General features: G+C 45.3%; 1 protein-coding gene across 1 annotated transcript in view; it reads left to right on the top strand.

Moving 5' to 3' along the window:
• The first annotated feature begins 1,542 nt into the window (after positions 1-1,542).
• LOC146353870 (cholesterol transporter ABCA5-like) overlaps positions 1,543-26,698 on the top strand; it is a 75,579-nt gene continuing 50,423 nt past the window's right edge. Inside the window, exons 1-7 of the mRNA XM_084837523.1 lie at positions 1,543-1,846; positions 11,784-11,902; positions 13,227-13,431; positions 14,744-14,908; positions 16,998-17,095; positions 18,350-18,579; positions 22,394-22,535. Of these exons, the coding sequence (XP_084693649.1) occupies positions 11,798-11,902; positions 13,227-13,431; positions 14,744-14,908; positions 16,998-17,095; positions 18,350-18,579; positions 22,394-22,535 (945 nt within the window). The 5' untranslated portion in view covers positions 1,543-1,846; positions 11,784-11,797. The remainder of the gene's footprint in view (positions 1,847-11,783; positions 11,903-13,226; positions 13,432-14,743; positions 14,909-16,997; positions 17,096-18,349; positions 18,580-22,393; positions 22,536-26,698) is intronic.

Below are 26,698 nucleotides of genomic sequence, written 5' to 3'. Positions count from 1 at the left end.
GATCCTCAAGGGATGTGCGGAAAGTAGACCAGGTTGTGTCAGGATCCCCCAGCTCCATTTTCTCTAAAGGTGAGGTGGCTATTTTCATAAGCACCCCGCCATCCATGTCTTTTCATAAGCTTCACCTCAGTGCTATACTCCAAGCGGCACGTAGCTCAGTTTCAGGAAAAGTTCTTTGCCCCATGGGAAATACAGCTAAAGGTAAGCTCTCTGTTACAGTTGCTGTGACAACAGCTCCCTTCCCTGGTTTACTGTTTATGACTCCAGGTGTCATAGGTGCAGTTTCCATCTTTCTGGGCTGAATGCACAAGGGTACCGGGGGATGAGTAAAACCTGAAGGTCCCTCAGTCACTCTTGGCTGCGCCACGTCCTCTGTGCAGAAAACGTGTCTGGGCATGATAAAAGGCTGTTTTTCTGGGGGCAAGGCTGTCCCTATTGGTCAATGGGGTTGTGGGGCATGACCTTCCAGGGCTAGGCTCTAAGTCCTCTTCCTATTGGGCTGCGGTGGCTTGGCGAGTTCGTAGAGGGGTCACATGGCCCTGCAGGACCAATCCGGGCATGGCTTGGAAAAGGCCCCGCGGGCCATCTCTACGCCCGTACCTGCTAGGGCTCTAAAACCAATTTCTATTCATCCATGGCGGCATGGCGAGTTTGTAGAGGGGTCACATGACCCCGCTGGACCAATCCGGGCACGGCTTGGAAATGGCACCACGGGCCATTTCTGTGCCTGTGCCCCCTAGGGCTCAAAAACCAATTCCTATGGGCCCACGATGGCATGGCAAGTTCGTAGAGGGGTCACATGACCCCCATCAGGTAACCCTGAAGGTCATATGACTGGGTCAGCTGATCGCATACGTGGGGCTTCCGGCTAGGGCGGGGCTTCCCATCTCAACGGGGGCAGCGCAACTGTCACCTTCGACAACAGGGCGTGGTTTAGAGTTTGATGCGAACCCCCCCTCCTTTACTACTGCTATATGCCTCTTCTAATTTCAATTCTAATTCTTCTCCATTTCTATTATTTATTGTTACTGACATACACAAAATATTTGAAAGGAAGGATTTTTTTTAAAAAAAAACCCTCTCTTTGGATCCCTCCCATGGTTACATCGGATACAGCCCCCACCACCACCACCACACGCGCATACTCACTCACCCGCCTGCGCTTCGCGTGCAGACTGTGAGAGGCGCGTATTCTGCGCGGCTTATGCCCCCCCCCCCCGTTCCTCGAACTCGCGGGGTGGTCGTCTGAACCCTTGTGTGAAACGTCCTTCGGCGCTCTCTGTTGGAGGCAAGCCCACCTCTCCAGAACGTCACTGTTTACATGTTCATTTTTAAAGATTAATTTTCTCCTCCGCCGGAGCCGCTGGGCGGCCTGCTCTGCCGGAATCGCGGAAGGGCAAGTCGCTCCTGAGGGCGACACGAGAAAGCGAGAGCAGCGAAGAGGGCGGCGGCGGCGGCGGCGCCCCGAGGGGAAGGGCGCTGGTGTCTGCGGCGACGGCCGCCGAGGCGTTGCGTAGAGAGGAATTAAGGCGCCCCGCCCACGAGGCGGGTGGGCGGCTCGGCCCCGACAGCTTCGCGGGCGGGTTGGCGAGCAGGGCCCTTGGCCGCGCGCCGAAAGAGAGCGGCGGCCGCAGAAGTCGCGTCTTTGCGCGTCTGCTGCTCCCCTGGCTCAGCCGGGCCTGAAGAGAAGCCGCCGCCCGCCCGGGAGCTGCTGGGGACGCCGGAGGCTTCCCTCCGGCGGGGCGGTGCTTGAACGGGACTCTGAGCTGGGGGTCGTGCAAGCCGATAGAGGCGCCGCTGGCGGAAAGGCGCTGCGGAAGGGACGGAGGCAGGGAGGAATTCTGTGGTGAGGAGCCAAATGGAGGGGAATGCGTGGAGAACGAGCAAGGAGGAGGCGGGCTGGGGGACGCAGCGGGGGCGAAAAGGGACGCAGCGGGGGCGGGGGGAGCGCAGGCGGGGAGGCGCAGGCGGGCGTGCGGGGTGCGCGTGTGCGAGGAGCCCTGCGCGCGCCCAGGCAGCTCCTCTGCGTGCTGGGCGCTGGGCTCCTTTGGGAGGCCGTGCCAGGATGGAGCACCGCTGCCTAGGAGGAGGTGGCGCGGCGTGCCTTAGCCACGCGCCGGTCGAAATGACTGGGCAAAAAGGGAGGAAGAGAAATTGAAGCCGGTGCAGCGGGAGGAGTGAGATGCTTTCCTCTCTCTGCCCCCGCCACCACTGCAGCGCCTGCCTGGCCTTCTTTAACATCCACCTGGCGCGTAGCATTGCTTGCTCCTGCTGCTCGAGATCTTTGCCCCCATGGCTACAGTGAGCGGGGCCTGACGAGCGCTGGACGGCATTCAGGGCCAGCAATGCCAGAGGCAGAGAGAGGACAAGAAGAGGCAGAGAGAGGAGAGGAAGGTCTCCCACACTGGAGGCCTTCAAGACGAGGCTGGACAGCCATTTGTCAGGGATGCTCTGACTTGGATTCCTGCATTGAGCAGGGGGTTGGACTCGATGGCCTTCTGGGCCCCTTCCAACCCTACTATTCTATGATTCTATGACAAGGAGGCAAGGGGGGGGAGGGGGGAGAGTAGGTGGGAACCTCAAAATGCTCTCCCTGCCCACTTCACTCATCCAGCAGCTGCCTCCTTGCCTGGCCTCTTTTAACATCCATCTAGCTCCCAGGCTTTTCTTTTCTTTTTTTGCTGCTGCCGCTAATTGACATCTTCACCCCGCTGAGTGCAGGGAGTGGGGTGTGCTGGCTCCTGGGCCCAGAATGCCTACAGCGAGAGAGCAAGGCAAGAACTGAGGGGGTGAGAGTCAGTGGGAGGGAGCATAGAGAAGCTCCAACCGCTCTTGGCCTGCCCAGCCTTCTTAACATCCATCTGGCTCCTTTGCTTGCTTGCTGCTGCTTCTGCAGTTTGACATCTTCACTCTCACGGATTGCAGTGAATGGGGTGTGCCTGGTGCTGGACAGCGTTTAAGGCCAGGATTCTGATGTTGTGTGGAGTCCCAGAACAGCGAATGTGTGGAATCCTGCACATTTTTCTTCCTAGCAAATTGTTTTCAGCCCTCACAGGTTGGTTTCCACTTTTAAAATGTTTTTGTTGTGCATTAACATGTGGTTCTTGTGAAATGCTGTTGTCCAAGGAAGGCATTTTACCAAGCACTAGTGAGAGAGGTGAAGGGGCAGAAGTAATGTTAGGGTGAAAGGGGGTACTAGTTTTGATGCTAGGGAGAAGGGTGAGAGTTTAGGGGGGGTTGTCTTGCAAAGAGTCAGCTGTGATAAAGCTCTTTTGAGAGGGATTTTGTAGATAAGATCTATTGTGTGAGGGATGTGTAAGCCAACCTAGTTCTGCGGGGCCTTTTGTCTGCCAATGGAAGACAGGAGTTAGTGCTAAGCAATCGCCATCTCTGTACGAGGTCCAGCTCTAAACTGTCTTACACCTGGGTCTCCAACATGGTGCCTGTGGGCGCCAGTGACCCATGGATACCTCTCTTGGTGCCCACCAGACCTCTCCTGATTTTTATTCCATTTTTTTTAAAACAAGATATTAAAAGGAGAATAGCATGCTGCAAAGCACCAGCCTTCCATTCCATCTTTATTTCTAATAGATCCAGAGACATTCTTATAAAATAAAAATTGTGGGTGGTTGAAGCTCAGTGCTTCATTTTGGAGCATGCCCAGCTGCCCAGAAAAAAGAATGGGAAGGAGCAATCCTATGGCTCCCTAGACAGCATCCAAGGGACCATAGGACTTTTCAGATTCCTGGATCCAAGGCTGGATACAGCACCCTGACCTCAGAGCCAGGAATCCACGCTCCCCACCCCCTCCCCTTCGCAGCCGGCATAGAGAGAACCGGCTGCCTCTGAGGTCGCAAAGGGAGCATGCCGACGGGTGGGGAGAGGACTGGGGAAGCTGGGATATGGCATATCCTGAGGCCTTCCCAGTCTCTTCCTTCTCACTCTGGTGTGCCCCAGCTAGATGAGCGAAAAAGCCCGTCTACCCAAACTGCAGAACAGGAGGAGTGTGGAAGCAAAGAGTGCCTCTGCCGCTTTGCTCTGCTCTCCCACTCTGCTCTGGATACCCATAAGCCTCCAAGTTCAGAGGCTTACAAGGCACTGGCATAGGATTGCACTCTAAGTTAGATGTGGTAGTGTGTCCTGGGTGGCTGGAGAGGAGTAAGGTGAGGAACAAGGAGTGGATTTTTTTTTCTCTTGTTCTTTTGTGTGATGTATGTGTGTAAGCTGGTTTGTTTGTTTTGGTGTGGAGTGTGTTTTGCCTGTTTGTATGTTTCTTGCCCGGGTCTAATTATTTGTTTGTGTTGTGAATGGATGTGCATGGGATTTGATTCTTACTTACTTACTTACTTACTTACAATATTTATATACTGCTCCATATCAGAAGATTTCGGAGTGGTGAACAACATGCTAAAAGAATAAAACAGTAGGTTAAGAGAGTTAAAACATTTTTTAAAAAGACAAACCCCAACAAAGGGGATTTAACAAACTACGGCTGGCCTCTTGAAATAACGTTTTCAGGAGGCGCCAGAAAGAACACAATGTTGGCGTCTGCCTGACCTCTAAAAGCAGGGACTTCCACAGGAAGGGGGCCACCACACTAAAGGCTCTTTTCCTGGTGGACTCTAACCGGGCCATGGGTCCATGTGGAACCACCAGGAACATGCCCTCTGATGACCTCAGTGACTGGGCAGGTTGGTAAAGAAGGAGGCGAGGTGCTCTCTCAGGTATCCTGGTCCCAAGTTATTTAGGGCGTTGTGCCACATGACCACGGAAGCGTCTTCGGACAGCGCTGGCTCTTCGGCTTAGAAACGGGGATGAGCACCGCACCCTAGAGTCGGACACGACTGGCTGGGGACACCTTTACCTTTACCTTACACTAGTACTAATACCTTAAACCTGGCCTGGTAGCGAATAGGCAGCCAGTGCAGTTCCCTCAGCAGAGGAGTTCCATGCTGAAAAGAGGCAGCTCCCGACAACAGCCGAGCTGCTGCATTCTGCACTAGCTCCAGCTTCCGGACCAGCCTTAAGTCCTTAACCCCACATAGCCCCACATAGAGCGCATTGCAGTAATCCAGTCTTGAGGTTACTAATGCCTGTACCACCGTGGTCAAGCTATCCCTGTCCAGGAGAGGCTGTAGCTGGTGAACCAGCCGAAGCTGGTAAAAGGTACTGTGAGCCGCCGTGACCACTTGGGCCTCCAGCAACAACGATGGATCTAGGAGTACCCCCCAGACTACGGACCTGATCTTTCAGAGGGAGTGCAACCCCATCCAGAACAGGCAATGAGCCTATCTCCCAGACCTAGGAACCACTCACCCACAGGTCTTGCCAGGATTCAGCTTCAGTTTATTGGCCCTCATCCAGCCCATTATTGAGTCTAGGCACTGATCCAGGACTTGCACAGCCCCACCTGATTCAGATGTCACAGGGAGACAGAGCTGCGTGTCATCAGCATACTGATGGCATTTAGCTTCAAATCCCATAATGACCGCTCCCAGCGGCTTCATATTGATGTTAAACAACATTGGGGTCTAGATGGTACTGTGCGGCACCCCATAGCTCCATTGCCAAGGGGCCGAGGAATAGTCACCCGATGTTACTCTCTGAAATTGGCCCTGTAGGTAGGACTAGAACCACTGTAACACAGTGCCTCCAGTATCCATCCCACGGAGTCGATCCAGGAGGGTACCATGGTCAAGAGCCAATGAGAGATCGAGCAGAATTAACAGGGTTGCACTCCCCCTGTCCCTCTCTCGATAAAGGTCATCCATCAGGGTGACCAAGGCTGATTCAGTCCTGTAACCAGGACGAAACCCAAATTGAAATGGGTCTAGATAATCGGTATCGTCCAAGAGTGCCTGCAGTTGGTCCACCATGACCCTCTCAAGTACCTTCCCTAGAAAAGGGGTATTTGCGACTGGGCGGTAGTTGCCTAATACTGCAGGGTCCAGAGTGGGCTTCTTCAGGGGTGGCCGCACTACTGCCTCCTTAAGGACAGCAGAGACTACCCCTTCCTGTAGGGAAGCATTTATCACTCCCTGGACCCACCCAGTCATACCCCCTCGGCTAGCTTTTATTAGCCAGGAGGGACAGGGATCAAGAGTAGGGATGGTGGAGAATTTCTCCCCGAATCTTCGGGAGGCCGAATGCCAACGCATTCGGCCCCCCGAAATTGGTGGGGAAATTCTCCGCCGGCCCCCCGCCCCCCCCGGATGGGACCTACTGTGGCTGAATGTCCCTCTCAGAGGTGGGTCCCGGCGGGGGCGGCGGCCGGTCTCCTGACCAGCTGCCGCCGCCGCCAGTGCAAAAAAACACAAAAAGTAAAAAAAAAAAAACCACACCCATGATAGGCTACGTAATGATTTACGTAGCCTATCACGGCTAGATTTCCAAAGTCAGCCGTGATAGGCTACGTAAATCGTCACGTAGCCTATCACGGGTGACTTTGGAAAAAAAAAAAAAGCACGTACGTAAATGGCGGCGGCCCATGGGCGCCGCCATTTGCGTTCCTTATTTTGGCACGTCTAGTCGACGTAAACATTTACGTAGACTACGGCGAAAATAAGGGAACGCTATTTGCGTTGCCCTTATTTTCGCCGTAGTCTACGTAAATCTTTACGTAGACTAGACGTGTCAAAATAAGGAACGCAAATGGCGGTCCCCATGGGAGCCGCCATTTGCGTACGCGCTTTTTTTTCCCCCCAAGTCACCCGTGATAGGCTATTTGACGATTTACGTAGCCTATCATGGCTGACTTTGGAAATCTAGCTGTGATAGGCTACGTAAATCGTTACGTAGCCTATCACGGGTGTGTGTGTTTTGTTTTTGTTTTTTACTCTTTTTTTTGCGGCCGGGTAGACGGGGCGCTTCTACCCGGCCTGAATTTCGCCGGCGAGGGATGGGGTGCCTCCCCCCCGGCCTGAATTTCGGCCGGGCGAGGCGGGGCGCCTCCCCCCCCTCGCCTGAACTTCGGGGGGAGAACCGAAGCGCCTCCCCGCCACCGCGAAGCAAGCTTCGAGAACAGGTAAGGGACTTTCGTCCATCCCTAATCAAGAGGGCATGTGGTTGGTTGCATTATTTCAAGCACTAACAACAGCACCAAGGTCGCTGCGGAGACAAGCGATTTTGTCCTCAAAGTGTGATGCAAAAAGGTCACAGTGGATCCTCGACGGGGCCAGGGCCCCATTTACTGGGGAAGATGTTAACAACTGCCGGACCACCTGGAAGAGCTCTGCTGGATGGCTACTTGAGGACGCAATAGAGGCAGCAAAATAAACCTTCTTTTCTGCCCGCACTGCCACGTGGTAGGCATGATTATACACTCTAGAGCGTGCTCGGTCGCCTTCACTTTGAGTCTTGTGCCATTTGTGCTCTAGCTGACGTCCAGCCTCCAATTTCATCTTCTGTGAAATTGGTATTTTCTCTTGCTTTGTGGGTCAGATATGTGATTAGGCATTTGGGTATCAGACCCTACATCTGCCTTGTATAGAGTTCCTCGGCAAAGTAACTTATCTCTGAGCCTCATCAGTTTGCTTTCTGTGAAATGGGTGGTGGAGCAGAGAACTATGGATTCAAAGGGGTTGTTTTGGATTTTGGAACTCAGACCCCACCTCTGCCTTGTAGTTAGGTTCTTGGGCATGTTGCTTTTCATTCAGTCACACCAGTTTGCCTCTGTGATCAGTCATGCCCCTTGTGGCTGCTATTTTATGAATGGGCTCCCTCTGGCAGCCACTTTTTGACAGTGCCCATGACACAATGTCAACATTCCTAATGTGCCCATCAACCCAAAACGGTTGGGTACCCTTGGCCTTATTCTGTCTCAGGTATGTACAGCTGAGTTCCCTGCACAAGAAGAAGGAGCAAGGGAAGCAGGAAAAGGCAGAGGGAACATTGGGGCCTGCTCTACCCCTACCCCCATTCTGGGAGGTGGAAACAGGCCATTCCATCAGCCCCACTGAAATGTTTCCTCTTCCCTCCCCATCCATTTTCCCTTGTGTGTTTTTAGATTGTAAGCCTATGGCAGGGTTTTGGGGGGGGGCTGATTGGTTGTAAGCCCCCTGGAACCTTTTTTGGCTGAAGGGCGGGATAAAAATACTTTAAATAATAACAAATAAATAAAAGCCATCAGAAGAAAATGGATGGCTTGGAGCTGGCAGAATTGCTATATCTTCTAAGAATTCTGTTTCCTTGCCAGTTTCTCCACCCATCAGGCTACCTTATTTAAAGTATTATCTGGTACTTTATTTTTAAGGGTTTAATTTTTTTAGGCACTTGGGGACGTTTTGAGACATGCTGTACCTGTACAAGAGATTGACTCCACATGATCTGAGATGGAACTAGACTGTGATTTACATCAGAAAGTTCACAGAGCAGCGTTTAAAGTGATTTATGGAGGAAAGCTTACAGGAGGTGGGGAACGTCTCTTTCAGGATGGTTCTTCAGAACCCTATGGTTCTGCTCATCAAAATGGGGATAGAGAGAACTTTCCAGTGAGCATATGGAAAGACCTCAGAGACCAAAGCTTCATAGTGCCGGTTGCACTCATGAAGGACAGTTGAAGAGGGATACACTGTATAGATGTTTTTCTGCTAATGCTTGAAGCCTGCATGCCAAAATGGGAAAGCAGGAGTTTGTAGTGCTAAATGAGAACAAAGATACAATGGTAATATAACAGTGCTGGTGGAATGGAAAGAATCAGCAAAATATGATTAATCGTAGATATAAAATCTATATAAAGGGCAGGGCAGGTTGTATTAGAGTTGGGGTTGGTCTATATGTCAAAGGAAACTTAAGAGAAATATACTCCTCCATTGTTCCCCTGACCAATACTATGAGACTGATCTTGAGCTGGAGAAAAATCAGGGAGGCAGCTAAAGGAATTTTTTTTTAAATAATGGTTGTCTTCTACTAGCATCACGGCAACTCCATAATAATGCACATTTAACAAGCACAACATTTCTAGATGCAATAAACGTTTGTGCGCCTTGGAACTGCTTCTCATGGAACTGAGTTAAAGAAGATTTGTAACTTAGTCCTGGCTAGTGCCCCAGATCTGGTGTGAGATGTAGCGTTGTCAAACTAGGGGTGGACGAAAGTCACTTACCTGTCGTCGAAGCTTGTTCGCGGTGGGGGGGAGGCGCTTCGCTGCTCCCCCCGTGAAGTTCAGGCCGGGGGGGGGGAGGCTTTCCGCCTCGCCCGGCCGAAATTCAGGCCGGGGGGGAGGCTTCCCGCCTCGCCCGGCCGAAATTCAGGCCGGGGAGGAGGCTTCCCGCCTTGCCCGGCCACGAACTCCAAAGTTTAAAAAAACCCAAACAAACGCCCCCGTGATAGGCTACGTGACGATTAACGTAGCCTATCACGGCTAGATCTGCAAAGTCAGCCGTGATAGGCTACGTAAATCGTCACGTAGCCTATCACAGGTGACTTAAAAAAAAAAAAGCGCGTACGCTAATGGCGGCCCCCATAGGGAGCCGCCATTCGCGTTCCTTATTTGGTCGCTGTAGTCTATGTAAATCTTTACGTAGACTACGGCGAAAATAAAGGCAACGCAAGTAGCGTTGCCCTTATTTTCGCCGTAGTCTACGTAAAGATTTACGTAGACTACATCGACCAAATAAGGAACGGGAATGGCTGCTCCCTATGGGGGCCGCCATTATCCGTACGTGCTTTTTTTTTTTTTAAAGTCACCCGTGATAGGCTACGTGACGATTTACGTAGCCTATCACGGCTGACTTTGCAGATCTAGCCGTGATAGGCTACGTTAATCGTCACGTAGCCTATCACGGGGGCGTTTTTTTTTTTCTTTTATTGGAATGGCAGCGGCGGCAGCCGGTCAAAAGACTGGCTGCCGCTCCCGCCCCGCACGAACACCCGCCGAACCGCTGGCCGGACCCGCCACCGGGAGGGACATTCGGCAAAGGTAAGTCCCGTCCCGGGGGGGGGGCGGGGGCGGAGAATTTCTCCCCGAAACTTGTTCGGGGGGCCGAACACGTTGGTGCTTGGCCCCCCGAAGTTTCGGGGAGAAATTCTCCGCCATCCCTATGTCAAACTGATTGGGAACAGTGACCATATGTTGACCATTGCTATCAAATTCAGCATATATCTGTATAAGTGGAAAGTTGCCCAGAAAGTCTAACACAGTTGTATTTGATTTTAGATTAAAAAACACCTTCTAAAAATGAGATTAGTTAAAAGGAAGTTGGTAAGGAGAGCTAGGAATGGTGTCATATCATTTCAGGACTCCAGAGATTATTTAAAACCACAAAGACAGCAACAGAAATAGAACGTATATAACAGATCGTGAAAGGGGCCAACAAGTCTAAGTGATTGCCAGTGTGATCAGCAAGCAGATTCAGAGTCTTTCTACATGAGGCTTTTATTGTACGCTCTTGATTGCTCACTCATGGTAATTTGTGGATCCTTTACACAACATCGTCATCCTCCAGGGCCTCTCCCATGCTTTGCAGCCATTATCATTTTTTTTAAAGAAAGACAGAGGAAAGTGTATTTTTCTGAATGGCATATTTATAGCTTGTAATTGTGCAATCATGCTATACCACAATGTCATCTGGTGGCTGTATAATGAAACATATAGAAAGGCAAAGAAAGAAAATCCACAGAAAAAAGCATGTTTAAAGGAGCCGATCTTAATCCCACAAAGAATCCGGAAGCAGAAGCTCTGGTAAAAATGCAGGATAAAAGTCTCACATAGAAATGCCCTCAAAGAAGCTATAAAAAGCAAGAACAATAAATGATTTCATGGCACCATAAAGCCTAACAAGGTTATTATGGCCTCCTTTTTCTTTTCTTTTTTTACTTCTGATGAAGAGAAAGCTTACGCCATAATTTTTATTTAGTCTTTACAGGCCCATTTACCTAATGCCTGTTCTGAGTAAATTGGTAGAAAGCATTATTAAAGCTAGAATTATTAACAACAAACCTTGTTAATGAAAAGTCAGCCTAGCTCCAACCTTTTCAAGATTTTTGAGCAGGGTTCAACAATTTTTAGCTGGCCTTAGTCACCATTTCCCCCCAGCATCCCCAGAGGAAAGACTGCAGGCAGGGGGAATATGCTGTTAGGTGCCGTTGCCAGAATAGGCACTGAATATTTTCAGAAGTGGCACAACAGTGCCCAACTCTCCCACTCATGGTACTTCCTGAGAGAAAAATTTAGGGGAGTGGGCTGTTGATGCTGCTGCCTAAATGTGCACAGTGCTCATTCTGAAAGCAGCATCCAATACTCTTCTCTCCACTCAGTCTTTCCTGAGGGAAAGAACGGGGGGACAGGACTGTATACTGTCGGGCTCCTACTCACCTTTCCTGACCTGGAGCAGGAAAGGCCGGCGGGAGAGGGAGATTGACAGTATGGCCCCGTGTGGCCAAGGCTCTTCAGGCATTTTGGTCATTCCTCCCAACCTTGGAGCTGAGATAGTGGTGGGGATTGCCATGCAACTGCTCAAACAACAGGGCTGGCCCAAGACATTTTGCAGCCTGAAGCAAGGAACAAGATTGCACCCCCTCACATTCTACGTACAAAACATGAACTGGCTACAGGACAGTGTTTCCCACTGCACCTGAAAGCAGCAGGCTGGCTTAGTGGGCGTACCTACCTCAAGGTGTCGTGTTTTGCAGAGGGTTTACCCATTTCACCCATTAATTGGGTAGTTAAGAAATTAATAAAAGTTTCTGTAGGAGTTGGCTATTCATTATTCCACTGCTAAAACAATATGGGTGTTTGGCATTTAAAGGATACAAATTAAAAATGTATTGCACTTGCTTTTTAGGCTACACATAAAAAATGTCCACAGATGTTCCTAGACAAGTAGGTGTGTGGCGGCAAACCAGAGCTCTTTTGTACAAGAACTGCCTAGTAAAATGGAGGACCAAAAAGACTAGTGTCCAGGTGAGTTGCTAAGAAGTATTCTCTTCTTCTTCTTCTTCTTCTTCTTCTTCATCATCATCAGTATTATTATTATTATTGATTTTTTACCCGCCTTTCAGGGTGCACTGCCCTCACAAGATGGCTTTTAGTATTACAAAATATGAACATACAATTACAATTAAACATACACACACAAAGCAACATGATTTTTTAGCACCAAACGCAGACTGGAATAGATGAGTCTTCAGGGTTTTTAAAAGTTAACAATGATGAGGCCATGTGCATCTCTCTGGGGAGGGAGTTTGGAAGGTGTGCAGCCACCACTGAGAAAGCCCCTCTCCTCAGCCTAATGACTCTGCTGGTGGGGCAGAGAGTAGGGTCTTTGATGCTGATCTTAATACTTGGGCAGGCTCATACAGTTATAGGCTGTCCTTCAGATAACGTGGTCCAAACCATTTAGAGCTTTAAAGGCAAAAAAGGTCAAAATCAGCACCTTCAATTGGGCCTGGAAACTAACAGACAGCTAATGTCAATAGGAGTAATGGAAGGAGTAATATGATCCAAGCACTTAGCTCCCACAAGCAGACTAGCTGTCACATTCTGTACCAGTTGCAATTTCTGAATCATGATCATCATCTTCAAGGGCAGCCGCATGAATAGTAATCTAAACTAGATATAACCAAGGCATGAGTCACTGTGGCTTGGTCAGCTTTCTCTAGATAGGGCTGCAGCCAGCTGTCTAGTCTGCCTAAGCTGGGAAAAAGTATTCCTGACAGCTGATACCACCTGCCTCTCCATAAACTGTGCTGGGTCCAGGAGCAATCAGAGATTGCATACCTGGCCTTTTCAGGGGGAGTGTGACCCTATTAAGAGTCAAATTTCCCAGTCCACAGTACTTCTGGTTTATCCAGATTAAGTTTCAGCCCTCATCCATTCTGGTTCTGCCCCCAGATTTCCTTTTCAGGGTTTTCCCCGCTTTCCTAGCATAAGATAGTGGAATAAAGAGGTAGAGCGGTGTGTCATCTGTATATTGATGATACCTCAAGTCCACCCCTCTAGATGGCTCAGCTCCAGGGCCCTCCAGCTTTTAACCTATTGTGGATGTATTGAAGGTTTGAGTTTAGTTTAGTTTTTTACTATGCATTTGAATAGACAGAGAAAACCTTTGTTTGGATATCTGTTAATAATTATAGCACAGGATATAATAAATGTCATTTATATTTATGTTTTATAAGTTCAAGGCTTCAGCCCTGCTCCTATGGCCTATGCGCAGGAATGCAACTGTAAAGGGCCCTTTTTTTTTTTTTACCATTTTCCATTTAACTTGTTTGTTTCATTTGTGCAGGAAGTCCTGATTCCACTTTCTTTGTTAAGTTTGCTAATAATAATAAGTATGCTACAGCCAAACAAAAGGCAGGAAGAGGTGCCTGATTCTATTCTGTATTCTGAGAATCGTTCCAGCATCTCGGAGTTTATTGTTGGCTACACACCAGGAACTAATGAGACCAGAAAAATCATGCACAAAACATTTTCCGAATCCTGCATGGAAGGTACTGTGAGCTTTCACACTACTCTGACATTGCATAAATTTGATATATCTTGTTTTTGTGCATGTACTTGGAAGTTACAGTCATTGGAGTGACTGATCAAATACGTTCTCTGCAGGGAAAAGTATTCCTCCTTTGTATAGACTAAACTTTTAAAGCCTTTGACATTCCTTCATGCTTGGTCATACTAAACTTGCAGAGCAACCAAAGGAGGAATGTAGATGATTTTTAGTGCTGAAAGGTGAGTATGTAAGGCTCATTGCAGCCAGACCTTAAATTCATTTGGTTATAGAGCACTGTAGAAGAGAACACAAGTGGCGTGCTTCTTAAGTCACTCTATTGGCATTAGGCAGGCGTTGTTGTTTTACTTTGTTTTGTTTAGTTTTCGTTTCTATTGAGGAGAATTTGTATATTGCTAGTATCTGTGTAAGTATTACAAATGTTTCTAAGATATTTGTTGTGTTGTGCTTTTTGTTTTTCTTTATATTTTATAGATTTTGATAAGTCTATAGATTTTTATCCTTATATTGTAAAACTGTTTTTATAGTAATGTTCACACTTGGGATTTCATTTACATGCACACTTTTCTCATACTAAATATGCATCAGGCCATACAGGAGCACTGAAATCTTGAATCCAACTCAGTGGACTCTAAGCTGTCTAAGAAAGAACCTTTCTATTATTTGGTGTTAGAACTTAACCTCCCAACATGACTTGCTCTGGTGGGGGTATTAAATGCCTTTTCCCACAGCTCAGTCTGCCCCTGATATTTGAAGGGAGTTTGCAAGCCTGGAAGAATGGAGCTTCCTGCTGAGCGTTATTCCCCTTGCTGCAGACCAGGAGCCTTCACTGATAGTCCAGTGCCATTATGTCAGCCTTCCCCAAGCTGATGCCCTCCAGATCTTTTGGACTACAACTCCCAGGATTCCTGAGCATTGGTGATGCTAGCTAGGGCTGCAAAACTATTCTGTAGGATTTGGTTGCAACCCCCCCCCCCCCATTCTTTGCAAATATAAGAAAGCTGTGTTCATTTACAGGATACAATATGGGCTGTGTTCATTTACAGGATACAATATGGGCTGGATGGGAGACCCTGAAGTTATTCACAGTACTGCATAATCAAGTTAAAATAGTAACTTCCAACTTGGCTATGCATTACTGTGAATAACTTCAGGGCTCCCATCTAGATGAACTGGTGAATATGTGTGAATAGAAGAGTCTCATTTGCCAGCAAATGATACCACCTAAAAATACGGAACTGCACTTCTGTCAGTGCAAGATAAAAGTAATTTGAAGTAACTTTGATATTTTGCAGGAAAAGATGCAAGAGAATTTTTGAGTGAGAAAGAAATGGAAGAGGCTCGTAGTCTTCATAGCTCAGAAAAATTTGTAGGTGTAATTTTCAAAGATTCGATGTCCTACCATCTCAGATTTCCTCCTACACTGGTTCCAGCATCTTCAATCCATGTGGAATCAAAAAGTAAATATAAATACATAAAATATATATACTTATTTTTAGAACAAGTGAAATGTAGAGCTTGGAACTTCCTTAATCTTGTATCATAGTATTGAAGATCTAAAGGATTTACTACCCAAAAATAATGGTATGACAAAACTGTTGACAATAGAAGTCCTTTCCTCATGATGATTTTAGGTCATGTGAATGTTTGCAAGCTCCCAGATTTTTAACGTATTTATTATTATTTCAGTCTGTGAATTGCCCTATAGCCAAAGCTCTCAGGATGACATACACAGTAAAAACATTTGCACCGCAAGATATGTAGACAGTTCCTTATTATGCTGGAGTGTCAGTCATGGGAGTGACCTCCAATAGCAGGTACTTTTAGGAAGTTCAGCCAGCATTAGTGGACTGCACCTATTTCGTGTGTGTGTGCTTATGTATTAATCATTTTATTTTTACTGCCTAGAGTGCCTTGTAGGTAAAAGTGCATGAAACATCAATGCCAATCAATAAATAAATATCTTTATCATATCTGTGCAATCGAATCTTTATCCTCTAACACAGAATCATACAACAATCGATCCTTGCCAGGATGACATCTAGAATAGTGGTGATGAAATGAGTCAGTAGATTTTTGGTAGGGGTGTGCACCAACTATAAAATTTGGTCAGGCCTAATTCAGCCATTCAAAAAACATTCCGATTCACTTTGGACTGATTCGGAGACTGCTCAGATTCGGAAGCTGAACCTAAATCTCCCATTAGCTCTTTTAATTGAAATCAACAAATGACAATAACATTTTTGCTTGTTTGACAGTGTTGGATGAAGTTTGCAGACACAGTAACCCCTTCTGAGAGGAAGAAAGTTGCCAAAGATCAGAAAAATAGGTGCCGGGGGGGGGGGGGAATGCTAGATTTTGTCTTTTCTTTTTTTAAGAAGGGCAATTGTTAATAACCGTATTTCTGGGCAGAACTAGATTCCATTTTCAGGCATAGTTGCCCCTTCTCAGGGGAATCATGCCTACCAAGCTTCAGATGAATAGGTACAGGAGCAAGAGAAGTCTTTACAGTTTGGGGTTTTCCTAGAAAAGATGCACTTATCCTCCTCCGTTCTTTGAGAGAAATGGTTATGAAAATGATATACATCATAGAATTGGCCCTAGCTGCAAATTTCAGAAGGATAGGTGCAGCAGTTTTTGTGGAATGGGGGCGTTTACAGATTTTGGTTCAGAGAAGAATCACCTGATTCTTTCCCGTGGTGGTGGTGGTGGTGGTGTGTGTGTAACAATGAGTATGAAAATGGCATAAATGATAGAGTTATCCCTATGCAAAAAAACCTGCAAAATTTCAGAAGAATAGACGCAGGGACTAGGGAGTTATGATTAATGAAAAAGTCTTTAAAGCTTTTTGGGGTGAGTGTGTTCTGGTTAACTGACACCACTGTCACAGGAAGTACAATATGACAGGGGTGGATAATGGATGTGGATGTGGAGCATACAATAGCAGAAGCAGAAAAACTTGAACATCCATCATTTTCCAAGCAAGCATTGAATGGTACACCCTCCCAGGCCCACAGACTCCACCAAACCTCTTTTAACATTCCTGAACTTTGGAGAGAGAAGTAGCAAAGAGCACTAAACACTGGACTAGACCTGTGATATATTACTTCAATATCCCTGCCCCACAGCACTGAGATTGTAGAGACCTGCAAAAACCACTCACTGTGATAAGAAGCTAGAGCTACCAGTCACAATGCTGCAACTCCTCTTCCTCTCCCCAATTTATATGGGGAGCATGGTGAGAAATGTATCATATTTTGCAAACGTATGGTGTCTTTGTGTCAATATGATCCACTAATGATGAAGCTTCAGCAGGGTTCAGATTTGGAATTCTGTCTGCTTCGGAGGAGCCCTGCTTCGGGTATGTCCTGAATCTTTCTGAATGAGTACCATTTGGTTTGGGATTGGGCCAAATCCAAAGCACACCCCTAATTTTTGGCATCAGAATTTATAGTACACACATTTAATGTCAACCTGAACTTAGCGTTTTTTAATAATTAGCAAACAAAATTAGTTCATGCGTTCATTCTTATAATTTGATTTCCATAGCCAGTTGTTCAAGTCCTTCCCAGATGTGTGAAGCTACAACATATTGGCACTATGGATTTTCAGAGCTACAGATCTGCCTTGATGCAGCAATTATACAGGTAAATGTAAATAATCAGAGTGTGATATAAGTCCTGATTTATCTTTTGAATTATACTTGAAATATTAATTTTTTAAAAAATTTAAGAAGACGTTTCACATAATTTACTGCTTTTCTTAGATTTGTGCAGTAACAGCTGCCATCATGACTGAATGTTAAATATATATAATGATTTCTGTGCAGACATCAATGCCAACCATTAGCTAGATATAAAACATTTTGTCTACGTGATGCTACATTAATATCGGTGCTGTGGATATACACCCAAAGGGTAGTGGCCAGTTGTATACAAAGTAAATCCACATGTTAAAATGATGGCTTGCATCCTGAGTTGCACCTTCTGTTCATGAAAGGGATACCGGTCCAGCAGAGGCTCCCTCTGGCAGCAATGGGGAGGTGATTTTTGCCTTCTGCCTCTCCCAGCGCCATCCCCCATGCTGTTCTGGAGGGTTCCCCAAATCTCAGAAGCAGATTTTCTGGCGGCAATGGGGGCTGCATGGGGAAGGGGGAATTTGTAAAAATTTCTGCTTCCCTTTCCTCCTACAGAAGTATCCTGTGAGCAAAGTTCTGCTCACCAGAAGCTAGGACTGCTGCCCATGTATATACTTCTAATGGCATATAGGTGTTCAATGTAGAATTTACCAGTGTTCACTGAGGAAGCACTCTTCTTAGCCACCTGAACTTTGTATTGGCTAGACAGAAAAACTAGCTCATAAGGGTTCCCACTGTAATGTCCTTTGTGTTCTGATTGCCTCACTGCAGGTGGTTAATAATAGTGCAAGTAATTGAATCCTGCTGCACCACACTCACAATATTTTAGGACTTTGAGAAATGGAGATTCCAGTTCTTGAGTATCTGGGCAATGGTTAATTTTGAATGAGTGATAAGGATAATCTTTATATAGTAAAATCTTGATTGATTGATTGATTGATTGGGAAGGTTGGCATGTTGAATTGGTCTTGTCAATGCTCTGACATATATTCAGATTGTGTTAGCAATTTGGGGAAAAAGTCGAAAGTTGGTGGAACCAGGACACAGCACATTTCCATCTGGATTTTTCTTGTAGCCAGAATGGTTTTGTGAAACATCCCTTTTGAGTTTCATAGCAGTACGTTAGATCATGAGTATAAGCTAGGTAAAGGAAACAGATTGGTAAGTTCAGGTTTACAGTTTACTTTGGAAATAAAAATTACCTATCCAAATAGCTGCTGCAGTAATATGAAAACTGGTTTTATCATTTCGTTCTTTTTCTTAGTTAAAGACTAACCATTCTGTTTTGGAAGAACTGGAATCAACAAAGGCTGTCATGATGGGAAAGTCTGCTGTTGTGGAAATAGATGACTTTTTTCGTGCAGTCGTTTTAATTTACCTAGTGATTGCCTTTTCACCCTTTGGCTATTACTTGACAATCCATATTATGACAGAAAAGGAGAAGAAATTGAAAGAATTCTTAATTGTAATGGGACTTCAAGACATGGCTTTTTGGTATGTATGTTTTTTTAGTTCTTTGTTAAGTAAACAGAATGGTTGCCACGTTGTCTCATATCACTGCTACTTTGGGCAGAAGAAGTACAGTGGCTTGGATCCTAAGATAAGTTAATTTAAGAAATTTATGAAAGGAAATCTTCTGCCTGCCTTCCCCTGCAACCACCTGAGACTCCCAAGAAGCCTCTGTATATGGGGAATGAGGGGGGCTTCTAGGGGAGGGGAGAATTACCCAAACCTAGCTGAGATTTGGGAAGATTAACTATCCTCTCTGCTCTACCCCATATTGTTCAAGAGGCTTTTTGTGGGCTCAGGTCTGCAGGGGGGAACGGGATGAATAGCTTCAGCACCTGGCCAGTATAGAAATGTAATAAATACATAAGTTAACTTATCTTAGGATTCAAGCCAGTGCTTTGGCCTTAACTGTTACTGTCAAGTGCAAGGGTATTGTTGTGGCAGTGTCTCTGTGTAAAGAGTTTGGATTCATTTGCTTCAAAGATAAGTGGTCACATTTGTGTGTACATTCCTTAATTTGTGGGTTAAGTACAACAAGCATGTAATGTATAGCTATATATAGAGGAGAGACTTCAAGAAAGTGAGTTAAGCGGCACGTGATATTCATTATGTGATCAAGGAAATAAGCATGTAGAAGACTTTCTAGAAACTATTTACCCATTTTAGAGATGAAGAACACAACACCAAAGCCTAAGAAATGACATTTATCTGATCTATGTAAGCGCGCACCTCCTATCTCCTCCTCTTCGCAACTGCCCAAAGCTCACAGAAACCCTACATTCTACCTTCTCCAAAGTATAAAACAAAACAAAATAAATCATCCATCAGGGAACTTTTTTGCTTCCAAGCCTCTCTGTGCCTTGCATTTGCCACATTTTCAGAAAAAGGAGCAAGTTTTTATAAGCTATTTGCAAGGGACAAGACCAAATCCATAAGGAAGTGTGGGAAACTCAATAGGCTGGTCACAATGGCCCGCACTAAACTGGAGAGGGCAGGACCTCCTACGACACAGAGGAGCTCTTTAACCATACAGCCATAGGAGTACACAGTAGACACATGATAGGGCCTTTGTAATTCTCCAGGGAACCAGCCCATGGATCAAGCCTACACTTTTTGTTTCTAAGTCTGCCGCTAGCTAGGTCTGCACAGTGATACTTATCAGTATAGAGCTGTGTATTACTTTTATTGCCCCTTTCAAAACTTGGGTTTAGTTTACATATCTGATTGAGGTTATCTGCAAGTACTCAGTACTCTGTAAGAGCAGGGCTGCAAGAACCCTAACGTTTCTGTAGGATTTTCCCCATGAGATTAAGTTCTTAACTGTAAATATCTAGAAGATTTCCCCCTACAGTTGCCTTCATGCCTTGCTTTGTAAATGTCCTGGAACATTTGGCTGGTCACTCTTGCAAACAGGGTGTCAAGCTAAATAAGAAAAGTGGACTTGCCCAGTGGCAGAAACTGAGTACAAGACAGAAGTCACGTCTGAGCTCCCAAATGCCAGATCAGTTCTTTGACCCAATGCTTGCTGCTTCACAATGTCCATTTACATTGTATTGCATTACATTACCCATTACAGAATATGTAGACTACTAACCATGGATGTTAATAAAAGTGTAGGGTCTAAAATATATGCCAAGAGGAAAAAAAACTTCTTTGGGAGCAAAATGTAAGATTTAGTAATTCTTTGATCATAATACATGAAGCTTCCAGAATGTTCACAAGTAAGGACAACATTCTTGTTTGTTCTCCAGCAACTCTTATACAGAGGTTATACTATCTCTGGACATGGAGATTGCATTTAGCTATCATGGCTAAGGTGTTGATAGTCCTATCCTCAATGAGTTTGTCTAACCCTCCTTTAATGTACACGGCTTTTAAAAATCATCACTACATCTTATGATGGTGAATTACATACAAAAGCACACCCTATGAGCAGGGCTGACATTGGGAAAATTTAAGGGGAGCAGTTTAAAGTGGTAGTTTAAAGTTGCAGACTTTTCTCGGCATCTGTAGACTGCCTTTTATATTGAACATGGTATTCAAAATCAGCCACCTTCATAAAACATTGTGGAGCAACTTGAGCAACTCAACTAACCAGAGGGTTTCTCCTAGAAACAATATGACACAGTGACTTTATGGACTGCGTTGGTTGATGCATAGGATTATTCTCTAACATTTAAGCATTTTCTGTGCTAGTACTTTCCATGAACGCATGGGCTCTTGGATAATATCAGAATTAGGGATGTGTGATGCTAGAAATTCCATTTAAGCCCAATGGGATTCCACAGTGTTTCTGTTTTGGTAAGTGGTGGCGGACTGCAGCGGATTCCCCCCACCCCCTGCCCTTCCAGATATATTTTGCACATTTTCCCAGGTTCCACCATTTGTGCAAATTGTAATTTGCACAAATTTGGGAGGTCTTGAAAGTTGAGCAAACGGTATCAGAATTTTTAAAAATATTTTTTATTGGCTATCTTGTGCAAGTGTGCACATTGCAAGTTTACCTGTCCTCTATGTAGCCCTGCAGAGGCATATTCCCCTCTTGTCAATAACCTTGTCAGTTTCATCCTCTTGGTTTAGCCCAAAAGAATCATATTCCATACTTGTCAAAGAACTTGCCAATTTCATCCTCTACTTTGGCACTTCCACTAAACCTTTCACCTTCAGTTCATTCCTAAACCTCCCCTTTGCATTGCAATTTCTATTCATTTCTTCCTTCCAGTTTATTTTCTTTCTCCTTAGCCAAAATAATTTCATTTGTCTTCTTCCATTTTCTTTTCTAATTTATTTCCACTACTCCCTCATCCATTCCATTCCTTTCTTCCCCCAGACAAATTTATTTATCTTAGAACCCCTCTTTCTGCAGTTGGCTTGAAATTAGTACATTATTTACATTAAATACCTATTCTAAATTGCTGTTCTGCTAAAACAGTTCAAATCTTGGGTTGTATTCAATGTTAGTCATACTTGGAGTAGACCCATTGAAATGAATGGGAGTTCAGTTAGACTAACCTTGGATACATCCCAATGTCTCAAAGTTAGGGAGGCAGAATAAATAATTCCACAATCTGCAGAGTACCCAACATATGAGGCTGTATACCAAGCAGTAACTGGTTTGATTTAAACAACACAAAAGACTGGAGGAACAGCCAAACACTTGTCACCACCTCACGTTCCAAGCAATTTGTCACTGAGGCCCAAGCTAGACTTGGCACTAAAGAAATCTTTTGATTTAATGTGCGGGCTTTTAAAAATGCAAAAAGCATCACTAGGAGTGCTGACAATTAATGGGTCATAGCAGGCATGGAGGTAGAATTTAATCCTTTCTTCCCCCATTGCAATCGTGAGGAAAATTCCTTCTCTGACAGTGCTATTTGGCAAGAAATCCCCCATTGGTGCCAAAATGTGTAGATGAATATGAAAGAATTAATATGTCTGCTACAATTGCCTGCTCCATAATCTCATGCAAAGGATGTATGGGATTAGTTGCATTCTTTTCAATGAAACAGCCCAGATGTGCTCTCCATGACCAAGCCTAATATTAACTAGCTGTTTTCTTCCCTATCAAAAAATCTCATTTCTCCTGGTTTTGGGTTAACTACATGCATTGCAACAAAATTAGAAGAATAAGGCTGAATTCATTGCACTGTGTCTGCTACAATTCTATGCTTCCTTTCATGTAAGGGCTCATTTGAGGGCTATCACTTTGTACAGCATTGAATAACATTTAGCTTCTACTAGTAGTTTGTTCAGATGACTTTGAATTTGTGAACCTTCATTGTGTTTTTCCTTTTTCTAGGCTTTCTTGGGTCTTACTGTACACCAGTCTGATATTTGTCATGTCCCTTCTCATGTCAATCATTGCAACATTCTCTTCGCTCTTTCCCAAAAGTAGCAGCTTTGTGATATTTCATCTTTTTTTCCTATATGGAATATCCTCCGTAAGTGTGTGCATATGTGTGTGTGTGTGCTTGTTGTCATTATATTGTGTTTTAGAGTCCTTCTTGCTATTGACATACAAAGCAAACCTATGATCATGTTAAGGAGGCAGCTGCTAATACAGGCATAATGTTGGGGAAATGTAGTCAAGATCCTGTGCACTTTCAGCAAAATGATACCTCTTTAAACCAGAGACAACATAGAAACACTGACAGGTACTTCCCCAGCATCCATGGCAATTCTGCCACCTTTCCAATCACTATGTTGCATGAAGATAACTCCCCCATATTAGCTATGCATGGAAAGAACCAATCAACAAACAGTGATTGCAGAAGGACCCCATGAATGTCACCCTACTCAGAACACATACAAAACACAAACCAGCAACCATGAGACACCACAGCACCCTGCTTAGTATAGAACACTAAGGCATAGTGAACAGGCATTCAGCAGCTGATATCCATAGCTAGATACTCTAGGGCTCCTTATAGAGAGGGGTTTGAATCCCCTTGTAGTCCTAGACAGAGAGGCTGCAAACAAACAAATCCCTTTTTGAGAGGCATGCACACAGGGCCATACAGAGAATGAAGGCTGGTCTTGTCATAACACCCAGCCACATTAAGCCTGTATGGAGAACCCACAGGCTCCACAGGAGCAGGGTTTACGCCCCGCTGAAGAATAATGCTCCCTCACAAAGAATTATGTAGCTGTGAGAGACGCAAGCTATTTGCAAGTGAGAAGACCATATTAATAAGAACGTGTAGGAACCTCAACAGGCTCGGCAGAGGGCCCAGCACTAGGACCTCTCTGGTAGTTCAGCAAGAATGCATTTTGAGATGAGAAGTAGAAGATAGGAGTTCAAGCCCCGCTACAGGGAAACATTGAATTGATTCTCCAAAAAAGTTCAGTTTGGGGCTGCTGGGCTAGCAACAGTGAAGTCTGATGCCAAAAGGTGGAGAAGACAGGATTAGAACCCATACCTCCCACTGTATAGAATAGATTTTTAACCATACAGACACCAGAGCAAGCAGGAAATACGTGATGGGGCCTTTGTAATTCCCCAGGGACCCAGCCCGTGGATCAAGCTATATAATTCAAGATTGAAGGAGCTTTTTATGGAGTCATTGCTGTGTGCAACAGCACAACTATAGAATGCATGTTGTCTTGTGCTCAAGTTGTGGACTCAGTCTCCCACTGGAAAAGCTTGCAAGGACCCCCACACAGGGTTTGCCTGAGACAATGCAGTGATTTAGCCAACCAGATGGGATTATACATGGACCAGCTGTGTAGCTTCATATAGCTAGTTGGCATTTTCGCCCAGTCTCCTTCATCCTATCCATTTACACTTCCTGCTATCCGCATTGGGTGGTAGGTAAATAATGTAGTCACTGAGACAAGACTGTTCCATCCCATGTAGGGAATTGCACCTGATTTCGTGAGAGGCGGTGTTTGGCTCTTTTTTTTGCCCTACCTCTGTTCTTGCAAGGTGTTCAGCCTGCAGTAGCTATAGTTAGAGTCAAGTACTTGATTTTCATTCACGAAGAGGACTGTGCTTCCACCATACACCACCTTCGCTGGTGTATGGTGAGTAGTTATGGATGAGACTTTCTCTCTCCCCCCCTTTTTTTTTTATAAGAGCTTACCAAAATTCACAAATTTCTCCAAAAACAGGATGGAAAGAACTTGAGATTTAAAAATAAATGTGGGAGAAAGTACAGCTGACAGATTTGTCCATCCAGGCAGAGGGCTTTGAGTGCTTGGCTCTTAAGAATCTAGGTTTGAATCCCTGTATATTCAGCCATGTTTATGGTGGTGAATTGGGGTTACCACCTCTTTTTTCAGACAGGTTCCTCATCTTCAACAGTTGCATGGCAGGCAGGTACAACATGGTGTTCCTCATGCTAGGAATAACAACCTATTGGATGTGGCCAGTGCAAATGGGTGAGAATTTTGTTTGGTTCGTTTTTTCATAAGAACTCACAAAAATTCTCAGATTTTATAGAATCATAGAATAGTAGGGTTGGAAGGGGCCTACAAGGCCATCGAGTCCAACCCCCTGCTCAATGCAGGAATCCAAGTCAGAGCATCCCTGACAGATGGCTGTCCAGCCTCGTCTTGAACGCCTCCAGTGTGGGAGACCCCCAACCTCCCTAGGTAATTGGTTCTGTTGTCGTATTGCTCTAACAGTCGGGAAGTTTTTCCTTTTGTTCAGCCGGAATCTGGCTTCCTGTAACTTGAGCCCATTATTCTGTGTCCTGCATAAATTTCTTCATATATGGGACAGAAAGAACTCAAGATTTTAAAAATTCAAAGCAAAATTGTCAGATTCGTCCATCCTTAGTGATGAGGCCTCACCCAAATGTGGGGGTTTGTGACTAATAGCCCCCATTTCTGCACCGTGCATATTTACCCTGTGTCAGAGACCTGTTCGGGGAGGAAAGATGTTTGAATCTTCACACAGTTAGCCCATATTGCAGCTAGGGCAGGGGAGAAGTGAGCAGGAACGGGAAACATCTGCAGAAGTAATATTCAGAGACTTTCCCAATCCTGACAAACTCTCTATGGGGTGCCATGTCCTCTCAGCCCCGGTTGTAGTAGTGGAAGTCTCTATCGCCTGTTTGTTATCTGGAATCTTAAGAGATGGTATTTGTAAGTCAGCCTTCCCCAACCTGATGTGCTCCAGAGGTTTTGGGCTACAATTCCCAGCATTGCTGACAGTGGGCCATGGTGGCGGGGCTGATGGGATCTGAAGTCCCAAACCTTTGCAGGGCACAAGGTTGGCGAAGGCTGCAGGAAGGATTCTGCGAAGACACAACACAATATGCCCTTCAAACGGCCAGCCAGGACTAAAAACAAAGTAGTTCCATTTTGTGCAAAGTGCGCTTTCTCCATAGCTCCCATGACTAGTTCCACTTCTGTGATCTAGGTTCTGTAGACATGTAGAAAAAGTGATGTATCCCCCCTCACCCGCCCAAATGCCACTTATCTAGCCAGCTGAGCTGTGTTATATATTGCTGTTGGTGTGCCATAATGGGATGCAGAATTAATTGGATTCCTCTCCTTGCAGAGTGGGATGAGTGGGAGTGTTTTAACTTATACCATCTCATTTGTTGTAATGTTACACCATCACTGGGGGTGGAACTGACCTCTTAGTTAGCGTAGGGTTCTGACTGAGTTCCACAACTCCTCCATCACACCCCAACTCTGCCAGATTTTGCCCTTATGCCAGCAGTGTGCCATGGTTGTGCTTTTGCTTGCATAATGTTATGTCAGCACAATCATGGTGCTATACTTCTGTAGATCCCCGCCAGTGTATCTCCAGCATCCAACAGTGTGCAAGTGCACTTAATAAGGATCCTATCCTTAGTCAGCCAGCGTAAGTCAAGGATAGAATTGTGCTGTTTGACAGTTCATTTCTAATGTGATTTTCTCTCTCTGCTCTGAATGATGGCAGGCACGTTACCCCATAAGATAAGATCCCAAATAATTACTTATTGCTTATATGTTTGGGCAGACGTAATGTCTCATTTTATGTTGAATGAATTGAGATGGCTATGAACTTCACAATCCTTCCTCCCTTTCCCCCAGTACTAGACCGAACTGTGATATTCATTGTTTTCCTCTTTCACACTAAAAGCATTTAAAGAGTTTTCTTAGGTGTCAGTGAACAAAGGCCCCAATTCATCTTGGCAAAATTACTACTTAGCTCTAGATGACTCTCATTGATTCTGATTTGTCTGCGTTCTTAAGGCCAAACTAGATGTGACAGGGCATCCATTCATCCACGTCTGTCTCTATTCACATATCAAATGATGATGGAGAGTATATTCTTTACATCAGGGATGGACAACATGCACCCTGTGGGCGGCATGCAGCCCCTGTCACCCACCCAACCAATTGTAAAATAATAATAATAATAATAATGATGATGATGATGATGCATCCAGGACAGCTGCTTTGACCTTTTAAAAACCTTTTCACTCTGAAGCTACCACAGTGGCCAAAGGGTCAAAATTAGCTTGTAAACAGCCCATTTGGCACTCTGTAGCTGATCCAGATGCCATTTTTAATTAAAAAAAGTTTATTTTTTTTGGTGTGAGGGGGGTGAGGGGTGAAAATGTTCCTCAGACCTCCTGAAGATGCCCACTCCTGCTTTACATGAAAT

Source organism: Heloderma suspectum, chromosome 2 (assembly GCF_057233095.1).
Source record: "Heloderma suspectum isolate Gila_16-S chromosome 2, 16-S_ref, whole genome shotgun sequence".
Taxonomy (NCBI): Eukaryota; Metazoa; Chordata; class Lepidosauria; order Squamata; family Helodermatidae; genus Heloderma; species Heloderma suspectum.
This window is presented reverse-complemented; position numbering and strand designations above follow the sequence as displayed.